This window comes from Euwallacea similis, chromosome 30, assembly GCF_039881205.1.
Source record: "Euwallacea similis isolate ESF13 chromosome 30, ESF131.1, whole genome shotgun sequence".
In the NCBI taxonomy this organism is placed as follows: domain Eukaryota; kingdom Metazoa; phylum Arthropoda; class Insecta; order Coleoptera; family Curculionidae; genus Euwallacea; species Euwallacea similis.
This window is the reverse complement of record NC_089638.1, coordinates 189,577-208,204: the sequence shown is the minus strand read 5'-3', so window position 1 is coordinate 208,204 and position 18,628 is coordinate 189,577. Positions and strand designations below refer to the sequence as shown.

Sequence of the window (18,628 nt, the reverse complement as noted above, 5' to 3'; positions counted from 1 at the left end):
CGACAAGACACTCCGTTGCACATCGTGTTGTTCCAATAAGTTGGACGTACTTTAAACGTCTTATACACTCAAAATTCTAATCAGAAAACTAACACTACTATACAGATTAAAATTGGAGCTAGCTATTTCAATTTTTCCTAAACTTGTACCTGATAAAACAGTAAAGACAAATTAAATCCTTCGAGTGACTAATTTGAAATATATTTGGTCTGTCGCCTACTACTTAAATTTTAATCCAATACCAACAGTAAAATTATAATATAGACACTAATCTTCACTGGTGGTAAGATTCGTCGGACGAAGTGACTTATTTATGTTATATAATTATTATGTATTATAATATATCATAAACAATGAAATTTAATGTGTTTGCTGCTGTATTTTCAAGTAATCACATTTTCATTTTTGAAATTAAAACTATTTACCAAAAAAAAATGACAGCCCTTTAGCTGTTCGGTTCAATACCCTCAATGTGAGGTTTTTGGAGGTTACGTTGCGACATTCACACCAGAGTCGTTTAATCACCTCTCAACCAAACCTTTACTGACCTGTGTTGTCAAAATCAGCTGCGACTTTAATTAATTGTTATATTTTCTTTTAAATTGTCGGCTTTCTCTTAATAAATTAATTATTATTTGAATTGTATGATTTTATTCCTTTTCCTTCCAAACTGAAGATTTCGCTTAATATTGAACACTATTATAATAAGCGCAACACGCAGGATCGTTCCAAACACAGACTATATAAGAAAATTTCTGTTCTAACCTCAAAATGTCCGTTTGACAAGTGAGTAAACAAGGTAAAACACATGTTAGAGTCTGGTGGGAAAATCAACAATCGTCCACAGCGATGTCGACACAAAACTTCTCAGTTTGTTCGCGAAGTTCGTAGGAGGGAATTCGCCAAGTTTCTGGCCGCGATCGCTAAATCAAATGTGACAGTGCAGGAAAAACATTCAAGACCTATTTTTCAATCAAAATTTCTCAACATGGGCAAGGTTGACTGGAGGGACTACAGTCGCCGGCTTTTGAATGTAGTGTTCTCATTTATACAATACCTTTTCCAGTTGTTCTTTGGAATTGTGTATGGAGGAGAGAAAGAGTCCATGCCATCTATTAAAGATGTGCTTCTTTTGGATTCAGCCAGTACTATTGCGATGAAGATTCGGACTGGGAAGGCAAGTATGTCAATAGCTTTATCCAAGATATATGGAAGTATATCAAAAGTAAGTTAAGTTATTTCAATTACTACAAGTCCATCAATTAACACACAGAGTACGTTGGGGCCTTCATTAGGACCTTTAGATTATTCAAATGGGCAGATTGCTCATGAATTTCTGTGCTCTAGAATATTTTAGAAACGCTTCAAAATACCTTTAACATTCCTTTAAATGTATACTTTAGAAATACCTCTTTTGCCCCTTGGATTATCTAGACGTTGGGATAATTGCATTTTCATACTGCCACCTGGTACACAAAAAAAGTCAGTTCAATTTCTGAATTTGTGAATTTTTATTTCTTATTAATTACATGTACTCATTTAATACATGTACACAAAAATTACATTTATATCAATGATTTATACCAATCCTGTCTAAATAAGTAGGGTCAAAGGATGTTCCTTTTCTTACAATCCTTGTAGCACAAAATTCTTCAGAGATCTATTGGCTCTACTTTTTAACTAATTGTTTTCATGTGTGTGTATAGGTTGACTGGTACACTTATGATTTTTTAACCACAAAGGTAAAAATTTTAAAATATTACACATGGGAGCACCCATAATACGAAGATCCGAATGCGTTAAGTGCTATTAGCGTGAATCTCTTTTTCCTATTTAATTTTCTGATTACTTAAAATACTACGTATATGGGCGCTTATAGTATAAAGGTCGGAAGGTAATGTATGCTTCCCATATATGTAATATGTTAGGTAACAAGAAGCTTATTGGATAATGGTGAATAAAACGAAAACGTACAGAGAGCCACATGAAAAATGGCCAAACAATGTGAAGTCTTGATTTGTCAACTGAGTTTCAAAATAAAAAATTAAACAAAATAGATGAGAGTAGTGTATTGAACAACTGTATAATCTGTTTTTTTTGTCTTTTTACTAAAACAGGTTAATAATCACATGCATATGGCTTATTATTTCCTCAACGAGCTAACTCGCCACAACAACAAAAACGAATATCGAATAAAGTTTAATCGCTGATGTTATAATTCAAGATGTCTCGTCTTTTCGCGTTTCGCATTGAACTTGTGCTTAATTTAAGTAAATTTATTGATTTACGCAGTATATAAATTTTTTAGTAAAATTCGTATATATCCTACGGTTGTGAAATACTTGCCTTAGATTCCTTAGTGCTGTGTGCTTCGGGGTTTAAACACGGCATTCGAATCATCATAATGAACTTCATAACCTTGGTATAGAATATATTATTAGATCAATTTTCAGTCAAATAAACAGGTATCTTTTTTTATACCAACCATGTTTTCTTTTATTTTTCATAATTTCTTGTGTTCTTCTAAGTACATTAATATAAATGTTTTTGTTTTTAAGACTTTAATAAGTGCTCACTTACCTAAAATACTTTTGACCTTAATCCTTCATCATTATAACCACAGGATGTTTTTAATGTATTCAACCACCCAGCACATTTTTTTTAGTTTCTAAGGTCGAGAATAATTTATTGTTGATATACGCTTAGAGATTATTTAATTGTCTCGTTAATTGTGTAATGTTCCAGGCGAGAATCCAACGGTAATAGCCTTTGGAAGCAGGGCCGGCGCTGCTCAATGTGCAAAATGTATCTTTACTCAGGGCAGGAAATAGCCACAGACAGACAATGTAATTTTAAGGAAGAGGCGTCAATTTGCACCGAGTGGTAAACCGCCCAACGGCGGCCCTGCTTGGTAATCGCACATTACCATTTGATTTATGAAAGAATTAAGTAGCTGTGTTGTTAAATAGGCATAACATAAAATAATTTTAGAATTTTGATTTGGACATTTAACATTCCTCCACATTGTAAGTTAAAAGCAACAAGGAGATCATCAACCTGAAAATTTCTTTAGACTAAAAATAAAATTGAACGATTTCTATATGGCAGTTTTAGTCCAAAAATATTTATACTCCTGATTTTACGGCACAGTGTTAGATGATATGTTGCATATGGTGTTGAGTTTCTATAAAACGCTGATAAATACTTTTCAAGGTTCTTTTTCTTTTATCGAACCACGATTAGATATGTCAAATAAGTTTCCAGAAACTTTATTCACCAGCAAGATATAATAATCTCAACAATTAAAATGAAAGTTCGAAAATTAGAATCAACAGTACTCCGAAATCACTCAACATTCAGGAAGGAATGCCATTTTTGAGGTTGAAATTAAGTGTGTTGTGTACTTAACGTGTATTATTAAGCGTATCTAACTTTAAAGTGCCTAATTCACTATCTTTAAACTCCTATTTCCTGTCTTAGAGCCTACTTTCACTTGCTCATGACTAGAAATTAAATTGAATTAATAAAAGACTCAATCCTAAATATGCGCTGTTAACATGCAAATCAGATTTTTAAATGCAGTATCCTGGAGTTAAAGTCCAGGATTTAAATATAAACGTGACAGAGTTGAAGGGCATTAAGAAAATAGAATAACATACTTTATCGCAAAACGTATATTTAGTTTCAACATTCTTTTATGATTCTTTAGATTACCAGCGAGCAAGTACTTGATTCCTTCATAGAGAGGATAAAAGAAGTAAACCCAATTTTGAATTGTGTGGTGGCAGATCGCTTCGAGGAGGCAAAGAAAGAAGCACAAGCAGCCGATGAGCTTATCAAATCGGGCACCGTTTCACAGGAAACTTTGGCTAAGGAAAAACCGTTTCTCGGTGTGCCTTTTACAACTAAAGACTGCATAGCTGTTAAAGGTAAAAACCAGGCATGAATTGCATATATTACGGTTTTTATAAATCAGAGCCCAATCTTCTTCGTCTCGCGCTCATGAACACTTAACCTTGGGAAGTAGGTATCAATGTTCAGAAGGAGTATCTGTTTATGGAGAATTAATGTCAATTTTTTTAACTTTTACTTGAGTATCAAGTTCTATTTAATAATTCTGATACTTTTTCAAACTGGATCCTAGTTTCTTAAAATAATTTTATCTACGATTCTCTATATGCCTACTAATATCTGACCACCTACAAAATTAATAAATCTTTAATCTATGTCTGAAACTTTGTATTTGTCTATCAGCCAATAAACACTGAACATATGCTCAGCCTAGCATACTTATTAACATTGAGGGGTTATTAGGTGAACGCAGAGATTTTTAGACCCATCCCGTGACAGATGATCTCATTATCCTGTGGAAAATATGTGATAATGTTTATTTATAATATATTGTGCCTCGAGTGATGTTAATTAATATGTTCAGTGTATACTCCTATAATAGAATGCCCGATGTATTAGGTCGTGTAGTATGAAATGAGTAGATTCTCGAAATGCCACATTCAACTGCGAATAACTTCACTCTAAATCTATATTTGGACTTGACTTTTTTATGTGGAAAAGGCACATTCTTCCTCTTTCGATCAGAGTTTAAAGTGTTAAAAATTATTGAAAACTTTTATTTTTATAAACATTTTTGTGCAGCCATGCAAAATAGTGAAATTCGTGTGTTAATGATGTGTTTGGTACTGAAATCACTTCACAGCAAACAATATCTCGTTGGTTCATGAAATTTCGTTCTGGCAATTTTGACCTAACAAATGAACCACGTGGACGACCTGAAACTCAAGTGGATAACGATTATCTGAAAGCCGTGGTGGAAGCGAATCCACGTCAAAGTGCAAGCGAATTATCGTTAATATTCAGTGTAACCAAAAAAACAATATTGACTCATTTGGCTGAAATTGGTAAGGTGAAAAAGCTGGACAAGTGGGTACCGCATGAGTTGAGCGACATACAGAAAGAACGACGTCTCGAAGCTTGTTCTTTGTTGTGCCGGTATAATAACGATCCATTTTTGAATCGGATTGTTACTTGTGATGAGAAATGGATCCTATACGACAATACCAGACGTTCATCGCAGTGGTTGGATCAAGATGAACCACCAAAACATTGTGCGAAAAAAAATCTTCATCAAAAGAAGCTTATGGTGTCCGTTTGGTGGTCCAACGCAGGTGTCATCCATCACAGCTTCATGAAATCTGGTGAATCGATTACGGCTGATGTCTACTGCCGACAACTGACCGAAATGATGAGGCAACTGACGGTTAAGCAGCCAAGATTAGTCAATCGAAGCGCACCGCTATTGTTGCACGACAACGCTCGGCCACACACCGCACAAGTCACCTTGGCCAAGCTACAGGAGTTGGAATTGGAAACTCTTCGTCATTCACCGTATTCACCCGACTTAGCACCCACTGATTACCACTTCTTTCAAAATTTGGATAACTTCTTGGTAGGGAAAACATTCAACTCCGACGAGGCTGTCAAAGCGGCCTTCCAAGAATTTATCGACTCCCGGCCTGCAGGCTTTTACAGCAGGGGAATCAATGAACTTCCCGTTAAATGGCAGAAGTGTATTGATAATGGTGGTGCATATTTCGATTGACAATAAAAACATTTCATATGAAAAAAAAAATGACTAAAGTTTCAATTCAATTCTACTCATTTCATACTACACGACCTAATATTATTGATGGTACTAACTGCGGAGCTAGCATTAAAAAAAACAATACATTTTTGCGCTTTTGAAAGTGCCCTTAAACTTGAACTGAATATCCCGACCTCTTACCTCAATCTCTAGCTCCACATTTTCACGAGATCTGGGCTACCCAACTGAGATCAATATTCATTCAGGAACAGATTTCGGACCTTTTTTATATTTCCAAAGGACCCCTCATTTCAGAATTGATTTGCGTTAATACTGTTAATGGGAAAATGTTATTTACATGAAAGCACCGCCCCTGACACTGCCTATGTTTACTGTGTGTTTTTAACGTGGCGCATACAAATTCGCATGCCAAATTTTCAACATTTTTCCAAATTCCATTACTTATTCATTTTTTCTCGATTAAAACTCAATCACCCCATATATCAAACAATTTTGAAGGGCCACAACCTCAAGCAAGATTTGACTAGAACTCTATTTAGTATTTAGTAGTAAGGATAGGAATAATAAATATAATTGGTAACAACTAATCTCTAATAACAGCCATTACTTAAATTGCATATCGGTTTTACGTCAATTTAAAATAATCGTTGACATATATTTAAATAACGTAACTTGGAAAACAAGAAAGTACTTAGCACAAAATTTGGTTATAATAATTACAGATGTTAATCATTCACGTTCAGGTCATGGACGATTTCATAAATATATTGAATAAACGATATTGATTAAACTAGCTGTTTATTGAAAAAAGTAATAAAAGCCATTTAAAATAGGAAAACCCCAGGCAAAACTGTATTGTTAAGGCTTTGGTAAGTTCAGGGCTTCTGATCCATCTGTCATACTATAATTTTACACTTAGACCATTTAAAAGTAAGAGTATCCCGCAGGATTAAGACTAAACAGCCTGTCGATAGTTTAGCCCCTTTGGGGTGGATCATTACGTGCTAGTATTTATCAGCTAACCAAAAGTTGGTGGTAGTCTTAAGTCTGATAATATATGTAGTTACAAGCAAGGCTCTTACACTCATTTAATACAAATTATGTTCTGCTCATAATATTGTCTCAAGGCAATTCATTCCATCATAATGGTTTATACTGTAAAATTTACTAGATATTTAGAGGTGATTCTGGTAAAACAAACAATCATAAAATCCCTGATAAAAATGTTTCTGTATTTACGCATAGAAATATTTGAATAATATATTGCAAGCTGACCCTAGTCAAGTATATAAAAACCGTGTAAGGCCGATCAAACCCGCGATAAAAGTGTGATCAAAAAAGACAATAATATATCAGGAGGTAACCACGTTTGTAATTATAGCAAAACAAAGGTTTTTAGTTACTATTCGAGTTGCCATGCATTGCGAAATGATAAGGTGTCAGGGGCGTCGGGTTTACAGACAAATATTCCAATTATGGAATATTCAGTTTCTTTCCTATGGAATTCCGAGTTGTAGAGTACATATAATCAATTTTATCTAATCAACGGATAGGTATTTGATCAGTATTCGCTTAATAAAGGGCCACGATTTCTAACACATCTGAAAACTGAATTTTCACCTACTTTTAGAATTATGTCCTATATTATCCAGTCAGTGGGTTTCAGAATTCTAATTAAATGATTAGGGTATCATTAGTGGCGACTAAAACAAACTTGATCTCACCGAAGGAATTTTAAGATTCAGAATTTTATAAATCATCTTGAGAGTAACCGGCTTTTCTCATATGTTATTTTCTAATCTCTAATATTTCGATTACAAAAATTATATCATTGGTGGTAATTGCAGTGATTCATAATATGGTACTTAATCAAAAAGCCAGACATTATTCTACGTATAAAATAATTATTGTTATTATCTTGAATACTGTAAGTACTCGCATATCTTGTACAATTAATCTATTATTATAATTAAAATAGCCGTTCCCACAGCTCTGAGCAACGTACGTATATGTCAAATTAGTAATTAAAAGCCAACATTTTATTACTTCGTTAATGTAACAAAAGCAATTGTTAGTAATTACACCTCTTGTGTCGGATTGGGATGAGTTTTGTAATGAAATAAACAATTTGAGAATAATGCTGATAATTACATATTTGAACAATACTTCAAATATCAGGTGCCGTATGTTTTTCTGAAAATTACTGGTTCTAATTCGGAGCATCTATAAACACTTATTTTTAAACCTTTATTTGTTTTGGTTTTTTCTTGTTCATGTTAGCTGTATAAAATTATTCCAGGAACACACTTTTAGGTTATAGCAGATATGTACGTCATGGAACACCCTGTTTATCTCGAAAATAAAGTGCCTGTTAATCTTTTGGCGATCTTTTTGCGAAACTTTAGTACTAGCGAAACTAAAGGACTTACTTTAGTCTTTTGATATGTAATAAAACTATTCTTTCATTTTCATGGGTGATTAAATTTAGGTCTGATCCATTCTGCCGGCCTATACTGTCGCAAACACATCCGCGCAGAATCTGATGCAGTAGTGGTAACGCGTCTAAAACAAGCAGGAGCCATTCCTATTGGCTTGACTAATGTGTCTGAGTTGTGCATGTGGTGGGAGAGTGCCAACAACGTTCATGGAAGAACCAATAATCCCTATGATACAAGTCGGATTGTCGGGGGGTCCTCAGGAGGCGAAGGATGCGCTCAAGCCAGTGCAGCTTCCGCTTTCGGTATCGGATCGGATATTGGGGGATCGATAAGGATGCCTGCCTATTTCAATGGTAACTAGTTGAATTTTTTAGCATTAATCTATTTCTTTATTAAGGAAGCACTTTGGACTTCTATCTCCTCTGCAAAGTTGAAATTTTAGGAAGTATTTTCATATAGATAGAAAAAGTTTTTTTTGCATAAGTTCAGGTTAAATTAATTCTTTAAATTCAAATGGAAATTTCCGTATTTTGAACTTTTTAAAAATCCAATTCAACAACAACCCAAACTTTATAAGTAGTTTCATATCGCATTTGCATAAAATTAATCTTTTTCAAACTTTTCTTTTCCATAAATGCAGTATAAGTCCAATGTTTTTAATATAATTTCAGAGTTCTTAATGAAAGCTCACACTTCTACATTTTCCATGCTATAGACGTTGACCCCAGTGCATTTAATAACCATTTTTAAATATCCAATTTCTCTTTAATGGTTGTATATTCAAATTATGAGGTATTTGCACTGCATTAAATTATTTTCTCCATTTATCATACTAACGATTACAGCATAATAACGAAGGTGCCCTTTTATTTTTAACCTCATTAAAGTGTAGTTCATGTTTAAAAAAATTCAAATTTACTTACTTAATATCTCATAAATCATTATTCTGACATTTACACACACACTTTTTTCATATTTATCAAATAATGTTTTGAAATATGGGCCTTTAAACGATGGAATTAATTTAGTCAAGATTTGTAAGAACAATCAAAATATCGGTTTGTACAGGGTGTCCAGTGAGAATGGAACGCTTTGTTCTTGTTTAGGAAAATGGTAACTCTTGCGGAAAGTGCCTTTCCCTCACTTGTTAAGAAAAAAGTTGCTGGATAAATCGGAATTTCTAGGTGTTTTCGGTCATATGCCTACTCCACTAACAGTTCCACTCAATGGTCAATATCCAGAACCGTTTACCGAAGAGCAGAGGAAGTTTTTGAGGATAGGGCCGTTGTGTCGGCGATCGGAGGACATTTTACCTCTACTCAAGGTAAGTATCTAATAAACTCACTTTCAAAAATCTGAAATTCCCTACCTATATTGGTTTTAGCAAAATTTTGTAAAACATTTTAAATTCTTAGTGACAAGTGTGAACTTAGAACTTCCAAAAAATGCAGTAATATGATAATAATATCTTTTTATCAACAATACTATTTGTTGAGATTACTTCGATAAACGAAACCACGAAAACAACAATTTGGTTTACGAAAGTGGACTGTATTAATTTTCACTTATACAAATAATGATAAAGTATTGGTCTAAGTATGAAGTGGGAGTTTGCTTAGTTAGGAAGATTACGAACTACGTTTACGATCACATGTCTGGAGCGAGCACCGGTCAAAGAGAGCAAAATTACTGCGATCATCCCTTAAGTACTAAACCCGAGGAACTCCAACCAGGGGCGCGCCAATACCAGAAACCCTTAAGGGCAATGGTCGCGCCTAAGGTCATAAATCACCGCTATCTGGCAAATACCTATACAAGTCGCTTTCATTGAAGTATTGCAGATCCGCCGAACTGCGGATCACGGCAATGGTCCAATTTAGAAAGCTTCCTTTGACGAGTAGCGTATTTCCCAGCCATAAAGAGCCCTTCGATATGGCCTGATGAGTACGATGGTCTGGCGCCCAGATGGAATCCTCTAAATAAGTATCGATACACATGGGCGTAACTTAAGGGATGAAAGTACAAATAAATTAACTAAACAAACTACACCAAGAAACAATAACCTAAAGTCCTTAACACTATTAGAAATATGTTAAATTTATGTGTGCAATTAACACGGGGGTGTAAGACTTGAAAGTGAGTATACATATATTCATTTTTCTCTAAACATTTCACTAATGGAACAATCACTATTATAATTCTAGAAATCCGTACACGATACGATTTTTTTTGTAAATAAATCTTTTTTTTATATATTTTGATTTTAATGTTCTTCATTCTCTTAAAGATATTAAAGCCACTATCGGAACTTTACTACAGTACTTTTGAGCGGCTTTAGTTTCATAATACTGTATCCGAAATCCAATCTCTTCAAAATAAAGTAATTGATTAAGAATAAACTAATTGAAAATTCAACTGCTTTATATCAACATCAATGAATCCTTTTTCAAATAGGCTAATCTCTATACTATCAAAAAAGAAGTTCAAAGACGGAACTGCCAGAAAATGTACCGTTTATTCAAATTATTTGAACGGTTTTCTATCCATGCAGCATAAAGTTTCAAGCGAAAATCAGAGTGAACCGTTTCAATTGATACTTATTTTACTGCCTTTCGATCTTCCTTTACAGTGTTTTTGTTTTTATTTACTGTTTTAACTTTTTGTCTAATTTTAGGTGATAACCAACAACTTGCCGGCATTACGCCTAGACGAATCTGTGGATTTAAAAAAAATCAAGTTCCATTATCAAGAATGCGACACGGGTGCCAAATTAGTTTCGGCAGTTGCCCCGGAAATTCGAGAACTCTTTAGTAAAATTACGAAACATTTAGAGAAAGCTCATGGCATAAAAACCAATAAGGTAAGACGATGTTTGTTTCAATGCTATTACGATAATATCTTGTGTTCTAGTCGTACAAGGGTTTTCAGTTTTAATCTCTTTGATAAAGTAGTAGAAAGTTGCAAAATGACAGATTTTATGTAAAAAACTTTATTTGGAAACCTCATAAAAATAAAGATACTGGGCGTTAAGTTTAAACACAGCAGGAGGTGATGGTCATTTTCTTGTAACTTTAATTACTGCCAAAAAAGTATTTTAAAAAATGCTTTATTATAATGTATTTTCTGTTTTAAACAGTCCTGATGAACTTTGTAAGTCTACTTTTGGATCACCGTGTATAATTCTAACATATTTCAATTCCAAAACAATCAATTGTCTTCCCAAAACATGTTAGCAAAAATGCTATAAGAAGATACTGGAACCGATTACACCCGAACTAATTTATACTATACTATACTATTAGGTCGTGTAGTATGAAATGAGTAGAATTGAATTGAAACTTTAGTCATTTTTTTTTTCATATGAAATGTTTTTATTGTCAATCGAAATATGCACCACCATTATCAATACACATCTGCCATTTAACGGGAAGTTCATTGATTCCCCTGCTGTAAAAGCCTGCAGGCCGGGAGTCGATAAACTCTTGGAAGGCAGCTTTGACAGCCTCGTCGGAGTTGAATGTTTTCCCTACCAAGAAGTTATCCAAATTTTGAAAGAAGTGGTAATCAGTGGGTGCTAAGTCGGGTGAATACGGTGAATGACGAAGAGTTTCCAATTCCAACTCCTGTAGCTTGGCCAAGGTGACTTGTGCGGTGTGTGGCCGAGCGTTGTCGTGCAACAATAGCGGTGCGCTTCGATTGACTAATCTTGGCTGCTTAACCGTCAGTTGCCTCATCATTTCGGTCAGTTGTCGGCAGTAGACATCAGCCGTAATCGATTCACCAGATTTCATGAAGCTGTGATGGATGACACCTGCGTTGGACCACCAAACGGACACCATAAGCTTCTTTTGATGAAGATTTTTTTTCGCACAATGTTTTGGTGGTTCATCTTGATCCAACCACTGCGATGAACGTCTGGTATTGTCGTATAGGATCCATTTCTCATCACAAGTAACAATCCGATTCAAAAATGGATCGTTATTATACCGGCACAACAAAGAACAAGCTTCGAGACGTCGTTCTTTCTATATGTCGCTCAACTCATGCGGTACCCACTTGTCCAGCTTTTTCACCTTACCAATTTCAGCCAAATGAGTCAATATTGTTTTTTTGGTTACACTGAATATTAACGATAATTCGCTTGCACTTTGACGTGGATTCGCTTCCACCACGGCTTTCAGATAATTGTTATCCACTTGAGTTTCAGGTCGTCCACGTGGTTCATTTGTTAGGTCAAAATTGCCAGAACGAAATTTCATGAACCAACGAGATATTGTTTGCTGTGAAGTGACTTCAGTACCAAACACATCATTAACACACGAATTTCACTATTTTGCATGGCTGCACAAAAATGTTTATAAAAATAAAAGTTTTCAATAATTTTTAACACTTTAAACTCTGATCGAAAGAGGAAGAATGTGCCTTTTCCACATAAAAAAGTCAAGTCCAAATATAGATTTAGGGTGAAGTTATTCGCAGTTGAATGTGGCATTTCGAGAATCTACTCATTTCATACTACACGACCTAATAATTTTATTCATATCAACCTTGCCTCAATTTTAAGTATATTTATTTCAATTTTTTTTACCGCTATACGTAGCATCGGCTATACAGGGTTCGCCATTACTCCGGCCTTGGTTTCTGGTGTCTGTATAAATATCAATATAAAATGTTTAGTACACTACTCATTTATATTGGAAAGCTGCATGATTTAATAATATTTTTGTTTATACAGTGTGTTCCGTTTTCGCTGGACAGCATAAACTTATACTTTTTTAAATAGCAACCCATAATTTTTTTACGCTATTTGATGAAGCCTAAATTTAGAAGAAAAATACATTAAACATTTTTTAAATTGGTTGCGGCGTTGCCATATTAGAGCAATTTGTTTAAAAATGCAGTATCAGAAAAAAATGATCACAAAATTGGTGTTTTTTGAAATTTTAAAATTTGTTTTTGTAAAGTAGTAAATGAAAGTCAGAGGTACTTAAAAACTTTAAAACATTTTTTTAATGTACCATACTTTTTTTGTATAAGAGCGTTAATTTGCAAATTTTACAAATTGCTGAAACTCATTTTTTTCAAATGGTACCCATGATTTTTTTCAAATCCTTCTAATGTAGTTTTTAATTCTCTATTAATTTGCAATAACATCTTTTCATCTAACATTTACAGTTATGGAGATATTTACGAAATTTCAATCAAATTGCAACAGGCATTATTATAATCCAACAGGTTTATTCTAGTAGGCTTTGCTTCTATTTAACAAAAGCATAAGTTACTTATTTCATTTAGTTGTCATATTACCTGTCACTACCTTCTGCATCATTAACTTTCAATTAAAATGAATTTTCTACAAAACGAATTAGTGGACATGGGGTTTATTTTGGGTGAATGTGAAAAAAATTGCCTTTTGGCTTCTCATGTTTAGAAACAAAGATATCCTGATCGCCGACCTCCGAGTACCCGTGCATTACAAAAATTGTTGGTTCGATTCGAACAAACAGGATCGGTACACTACAAACCACCTGTTCAAAGAAAAACTGTTAGAACAGAAGAGACAGAATTTATGGTATTGCAGGCTGTAGTTGAAAATCCAAATGCAAGCACCAATCAAATTAGTGAAGCACTTGGTACAATTAGTGCTACTTCAGTAAGAAGAGTGCTAAAAAACTATAAATATCATCCATATCACATTGAAATGCATCAAAAGTTGACTATAGGGGATTTTAACTCAAGAAGAGCTTTCTGTGAATGGTTGTTAAATAAACTCAATGATAAGCTAGGCTTTACATCGACTATTTTATTTACCGATGAAGCTACCTTCCATAGTAATAGCCGAATGAATTGTCGAAATTTTCATTATTATGACAATGTAAATCCTCATATTTTATGAGTCGTGGATCATCAGCATAGATGGACGGTCAATGTATGGGGAGGAATTGTGGATGATTTTATCATAGGTCCTTACTTCTTTGATGGTCATTTAAATAGCGACAGATATTTGGAATTTTTGAATAATTCTTTGCCACAGTTACTACGAAATGTTCCGGAAAGCATAAGACGCACCATGTGGTATCAGCAGGATGGTGCTCCCTGTCATTATGCTAGAAATGTGCGTAATTATTTAAACGAACAATTTCGTGACCGATGGATCGGCCGCGGAGGTCCTGTGCCATGGTCGGCGAGATCTCCGGATCTTACTGTCATGGATTTCTTTTTATGGGGATTCGTAAAAGATTACGTATTTCAAGAAGATGCTACTACACAAGAGGCAATGAAAAACAGAATAAGAACCGCATTTTCTAACATGAAACCAGAGATGTTAAAAAATGTGCGCGAATCGTTGCGACGAAGACTTCAGACGTGCCTACAACAAAACGGGCAAAATTTCGAGCACTTGTTAAATTAATACATTTTTTTAATTTTGTTGTTTTTTATTATTCTTTAGTTTAACTAAAGTTTACATTATGAATATCTCTAAAACTGTAACTGTTAATTATAATAATGCCTGTTGCAATTTGATTGAAATTTCGTAAATATCTCTATAACTGTAAATGTTAGATGAAAAGATGTTATTGTAAATTAATAGAGAATTAAAAACTACATTAGAAGGACTTGAAAAAAATCATGGGTACCATTTGAAAAAAATGAGTTTCAGCAATTTGTAAAATTTGTAAATTAGCGTTCTTATACAAAAAAAGTATGGTACATTAAAAAAATGTTTTAAAGTTTTTAAGTACCTCTGACTTTCATTTACTACTTTACAAAAACAAATTTTAAAATTTCAAAAAACACCAGTTTTGTGATCATTTTTTTCTGATGCTGCATTTTTAAAGAAATTGCTCTAATATGGCAACGCCGCAACCAATTTAAAAAATGTTTAATGTATTTTTCTTCTAAATTTAGGCTTCATCAAATGGCGTAAAAAAAATTATGAGTTGCTATTTAAAAAAGTATAACTTTATGCTGCCCAGCGAAAACGGAACACACTGTATAAACAAAAATATTATTAAATCATGCAGCTTTCCAATATAAATGAGTACTGTACTAAACATTTTATATTGATATTTACACAAAGACACCAGAAACCAAGGCCGGAGTAATGGCGAACCCTGTATGTTCCATTCAAAATATGTCCATCAATCGATTAAATTGTTACAATTTAATTAATTAGTAGGTAGTGTACGTACATGTTGGTGGTACGTTTCCTAGAAAGCTAATTGCATATTTTTTCCATTACCTACGGCTTATAGTTGTAGCGTGACTCGTTTGTCAATAATGCGGGTGAATAAGGTCTGGCATTGGGCGCATCTAATATATACCTTGTGTTATGGAATAATAATTTATTCATACAGCTAGTGATTCACATATATTATTGTGACTGATGATATAACTTTGGATTAACAGTTCCTGCCGAATCCGACGATCCGAATGATTGCTATTGACATTTCCAATCAGCGAGCGAAATGAAATAATTTTTTGCCTTTTTCAGTATTAGAAAGTTATCTAATTTGGGTTTCTCTAAATGTTTTAATTAATATTCATTTGGGAAATGTCTCTTATTAGGAAGACAGCAAAACTCAGTAAATGGAAAATTGTTAAAGTTAGGTATAACCAGAATATTATGAATATTAAATAAAACAAAGACGTACTATCACATCTAGATTTCCAGGGAGAGAACTGGGAAATGAAGATGGAAAATTTTCAACTCTTAGACCTTGAATAACCGGAAAATTACTTCACTTAGATCTAGAAACATTACAATAAAAAAATTTTCTTATGGTCAGTAGATTATGGATAACCAACAAAACATGTGGGGTACATATTTTGTAAAAGTATTGAAGAAATAATGTCCATTTGTGACCCATAATCGCATTTTTATATATGAAATTTTCTGATTCGAGATGCTTATTAATTGATCTTCTACAATAACTGAGACAATTCTTTATGACACCTGATATTTGTTTTTTTTTTCACCTTCCAGGTGCATTTAAAAAGGTTCAGCAAAAGCGCGCCCATGTGGTTCGCTAACATGAAGTCGCCATCGGGACCAACGTTCGCCGAGCAATTGACGAACTTGAATGGACGGGTTAGTCCCTGGTGGGAGTTAGTTAGGTGGCTAGTTGGCAAATCGAATCACTGCTTTATAGCTTTGGCCACTTGTATAATGGAAAAAGGAGGCTGTTCGTAAGTTGCTGCAAATAACATTTTAAATTAAACCTTTGAGCTCGTCCCGCAAAGTCAAAAAGATGGAAAGCAGGCATGAGTGCCCAAGCCGAACAGTAATGTTTCTCTTTGCTTTAGCTACGGGGACAAAAAATACCAATATCTGGTCAAGGAACGAGACGTTTTTCGCCTTGAAATGTTGGATCTGTTAGGAGACGACGGCGTACTTTTGTATCCAACGCACCCTACCTCAGCTCCTTACCACAATCAGCCTTTAGTTAAACCTTTCAATTTCTCCTATACAGGTAAAAAATCTTTTTACAATGTATCTAAAGTAATCTATCCACTGCCGCAATTATATTACGTTGATTGCTCTGTAATTATTGATTTTATGTTAAGAAATGCTCAATTGGAATTAAAAAATGATTGGTCATAGCTGTATTTTCATAAAACATATTGCCTCGCATAATATCGAATTAATTCTGAAATTTACTAGTTTTTATTTAAATATGTGACTTTTCCATTGTCAGGAATTATTAACGTTCTGAAACTGCCAGCAACCAATATCCCAATGGGCCTGGACAGCACCGGTTTGCCTATAGGTATTCAAGTAATTGCCAACGAATATAACGACAGGCTGTGTTTGGCCGTAGCCAGGGAGTTGGAAAAAGCCTTTGGAGGATGGGTTCCTCCAGAAGTACAAGCCTAAAACACTCGAATTCAGAGTGTGCATCCCAAATCTCTGATTTAGTCCTTTTAAGTAATGGTGTGATATCTTTAAAAGCTTTAAATGGATTTGGGGTCCGTGTCAGTCAATATTCCAACCCGTACTTTTTGATTTCACTTAAGGAAGCTCTAATATAAAGAGTATGATCAAAACTCGGCTCAAGTAAGAGGGTATAAATATAATTAGATTCTTTTGTAATATTTTAATGCATTTACACGTTTTTATATTGTCACTATTTATACACCAAAATAGTTGAAAACTACATATTTTTCTATTGATTCTTATTGAAGTTACAGTGGAGTATTGGCTGGAACATTGTTACTCTACGTTGCGGAATAGGCGAATAAACAAAAGTGGTATTTGTTCGAGGTTATTATTTAGCTGAATGCAGTTTATATCGTGTGCCAACCTATGTTTGGTTTTGTTGTGAAGTGGTACTATGTTTGGAATTTGAACTCTATTTTGGATATTGTTGTTTGGAAAAAATGTGTTCTCTGTTTTGGGTAAAAAATCAAATGTTTTCTCTTGCAAACGAAAAGTATACTCTTACTTAAGACCGGTTCTAATTTCCAGTGAAGGAACGGCAGTTGTTAGTTCATAACTAACCGGAAATATTTTTTCAATCCAAATTAAACTTAAGCAACAGTTGAATTAAGCATCGTAGCTATATAAAGTTTTATTATATTAATTATATTATATTAAAAAACATACTTTAACTGATGGTTTCCTTAACTCCAGTTTATTTTACATGTAGTTTAGCAGAACATTGAAAGACCAGCGCTAAGATTTAATTTCGGTATAAAAAAGACTCCCATCAGCAAGTTATTATCTGACAACAGTTGCTCCCCAGCTGAACATTGAAGAACCGACCCTTCTATGTAGAATTTAACGATAAATTATTTTTATTCTCGTGGGAATTTCATTTACTGAGTTATTCAAATATGTATGATAACAAAATTAACCAAATGATCAAAAACTACTGAATTCGCGAAATTTATTTAGTAGGTATGTTGAAATTCAGATTATAAGAGCAAATTGAATAGATCCTTGCACTGAAATGACCACTTAAAATCTCAAAGCTGTGTGAAAGAAAATATGTATTTTTCCTGGTATATTGTTAAAATTATACAAATTATGGCAAGTGATATATTTCATGTTGAATGTTTTGCATGTATTTTACTGAATAGCACTCGAATTAATAGCCAAATAGGTATTTTTGAATCTTTATATTTCCATATTAACGGATTTTTGGAAATTTGAATACAAAAATATCAATGTATGTTAAGTGTTTGGCCCAACTATAATTTTATTTCATCTGCATTTGTGGGCATTAACAAATATGTGGAATTTATCGGTAGAGTATTCAATTTTGTGGTGTTATTTTAAAAACATATTTCTATAAATTTACTGTTTCAATGCCCATTTTCAAATCATATAAATAAATTAAATTTAATCGATATTTTCTCTATTTTTGGGGTACCTTGAATGTGATTACCAAATTACACAATGACAAACGGCGTTACTGATCAGTGTTGTTAATTTTTTGTGTTACATTTTTTTCTGCTATTCTTGTCTGTATTAGTGGGAAAATATATCTTTGATTTGAGGGTCCGAGCTTTATTTTTTAACCTGCGACCAACTCTAATAGTGACGCTACTCTCTCTTAACCAAAAA

General features: G+C 33.8%; 1 protein-coding gene across 1 annotated transcript; it reads left to right on the top strand.

Annotated features, from left to right (window-relative positions):
• Positions 1-658: 658 nt before the first annotated feature.
• On the top strand, positions 659-18,561 carry LOC136417824 (fatty-acid amide hydrolase 2). Its single transcript, XM_066403638.1, has 8 exons — positions 659-1,177; positions 3,710-3,929; positions 8,109-8,411; positions 9,243-9,382; positions 10,733-10,918; positions 16,046-16,248; positions 16,366-16,532; positions 16,758-18,561. The coding sequence occupies exons 1-8, from the start codon at positions 809-811 to the stop codon at positions 16,934-16,936; spliced, it is 1,767 nt and encodes a 588-aa protein (XP_066259735.1). The 5' UTR covers positions 659-808; the 3' UTR covers positions 16,937-18,561.
• The last annotated feature ends 67 nt before the right edge of the window (positions 18,562-18,628 follow it).

Excerpts from the sequence above, each read along its gene's own strand:
- LOC136417824 (XM_066403638.1), top strand. The coding sequence starts at position 809 with ATGTTAGAGTCTGGTGGGAAAATCAACAATCGTCCACAGCGATGTCGA. Across the intron at positions 1,178-3,709 it reads TGAAGATTCGGACTGGGAAG|ATTACCAGCGAGCAAGTACT; the intron begins GCAAGTATGTCA and ends ATGATTCTTTAG. Across the intron at positions 8,412-9,242 it reads GATGCCTGCCTATTTCAATG|GTGTTTTCGGTCATATGCCT; the intron begins GTAACTAGTTGA and ends CGGAATTTCTAG.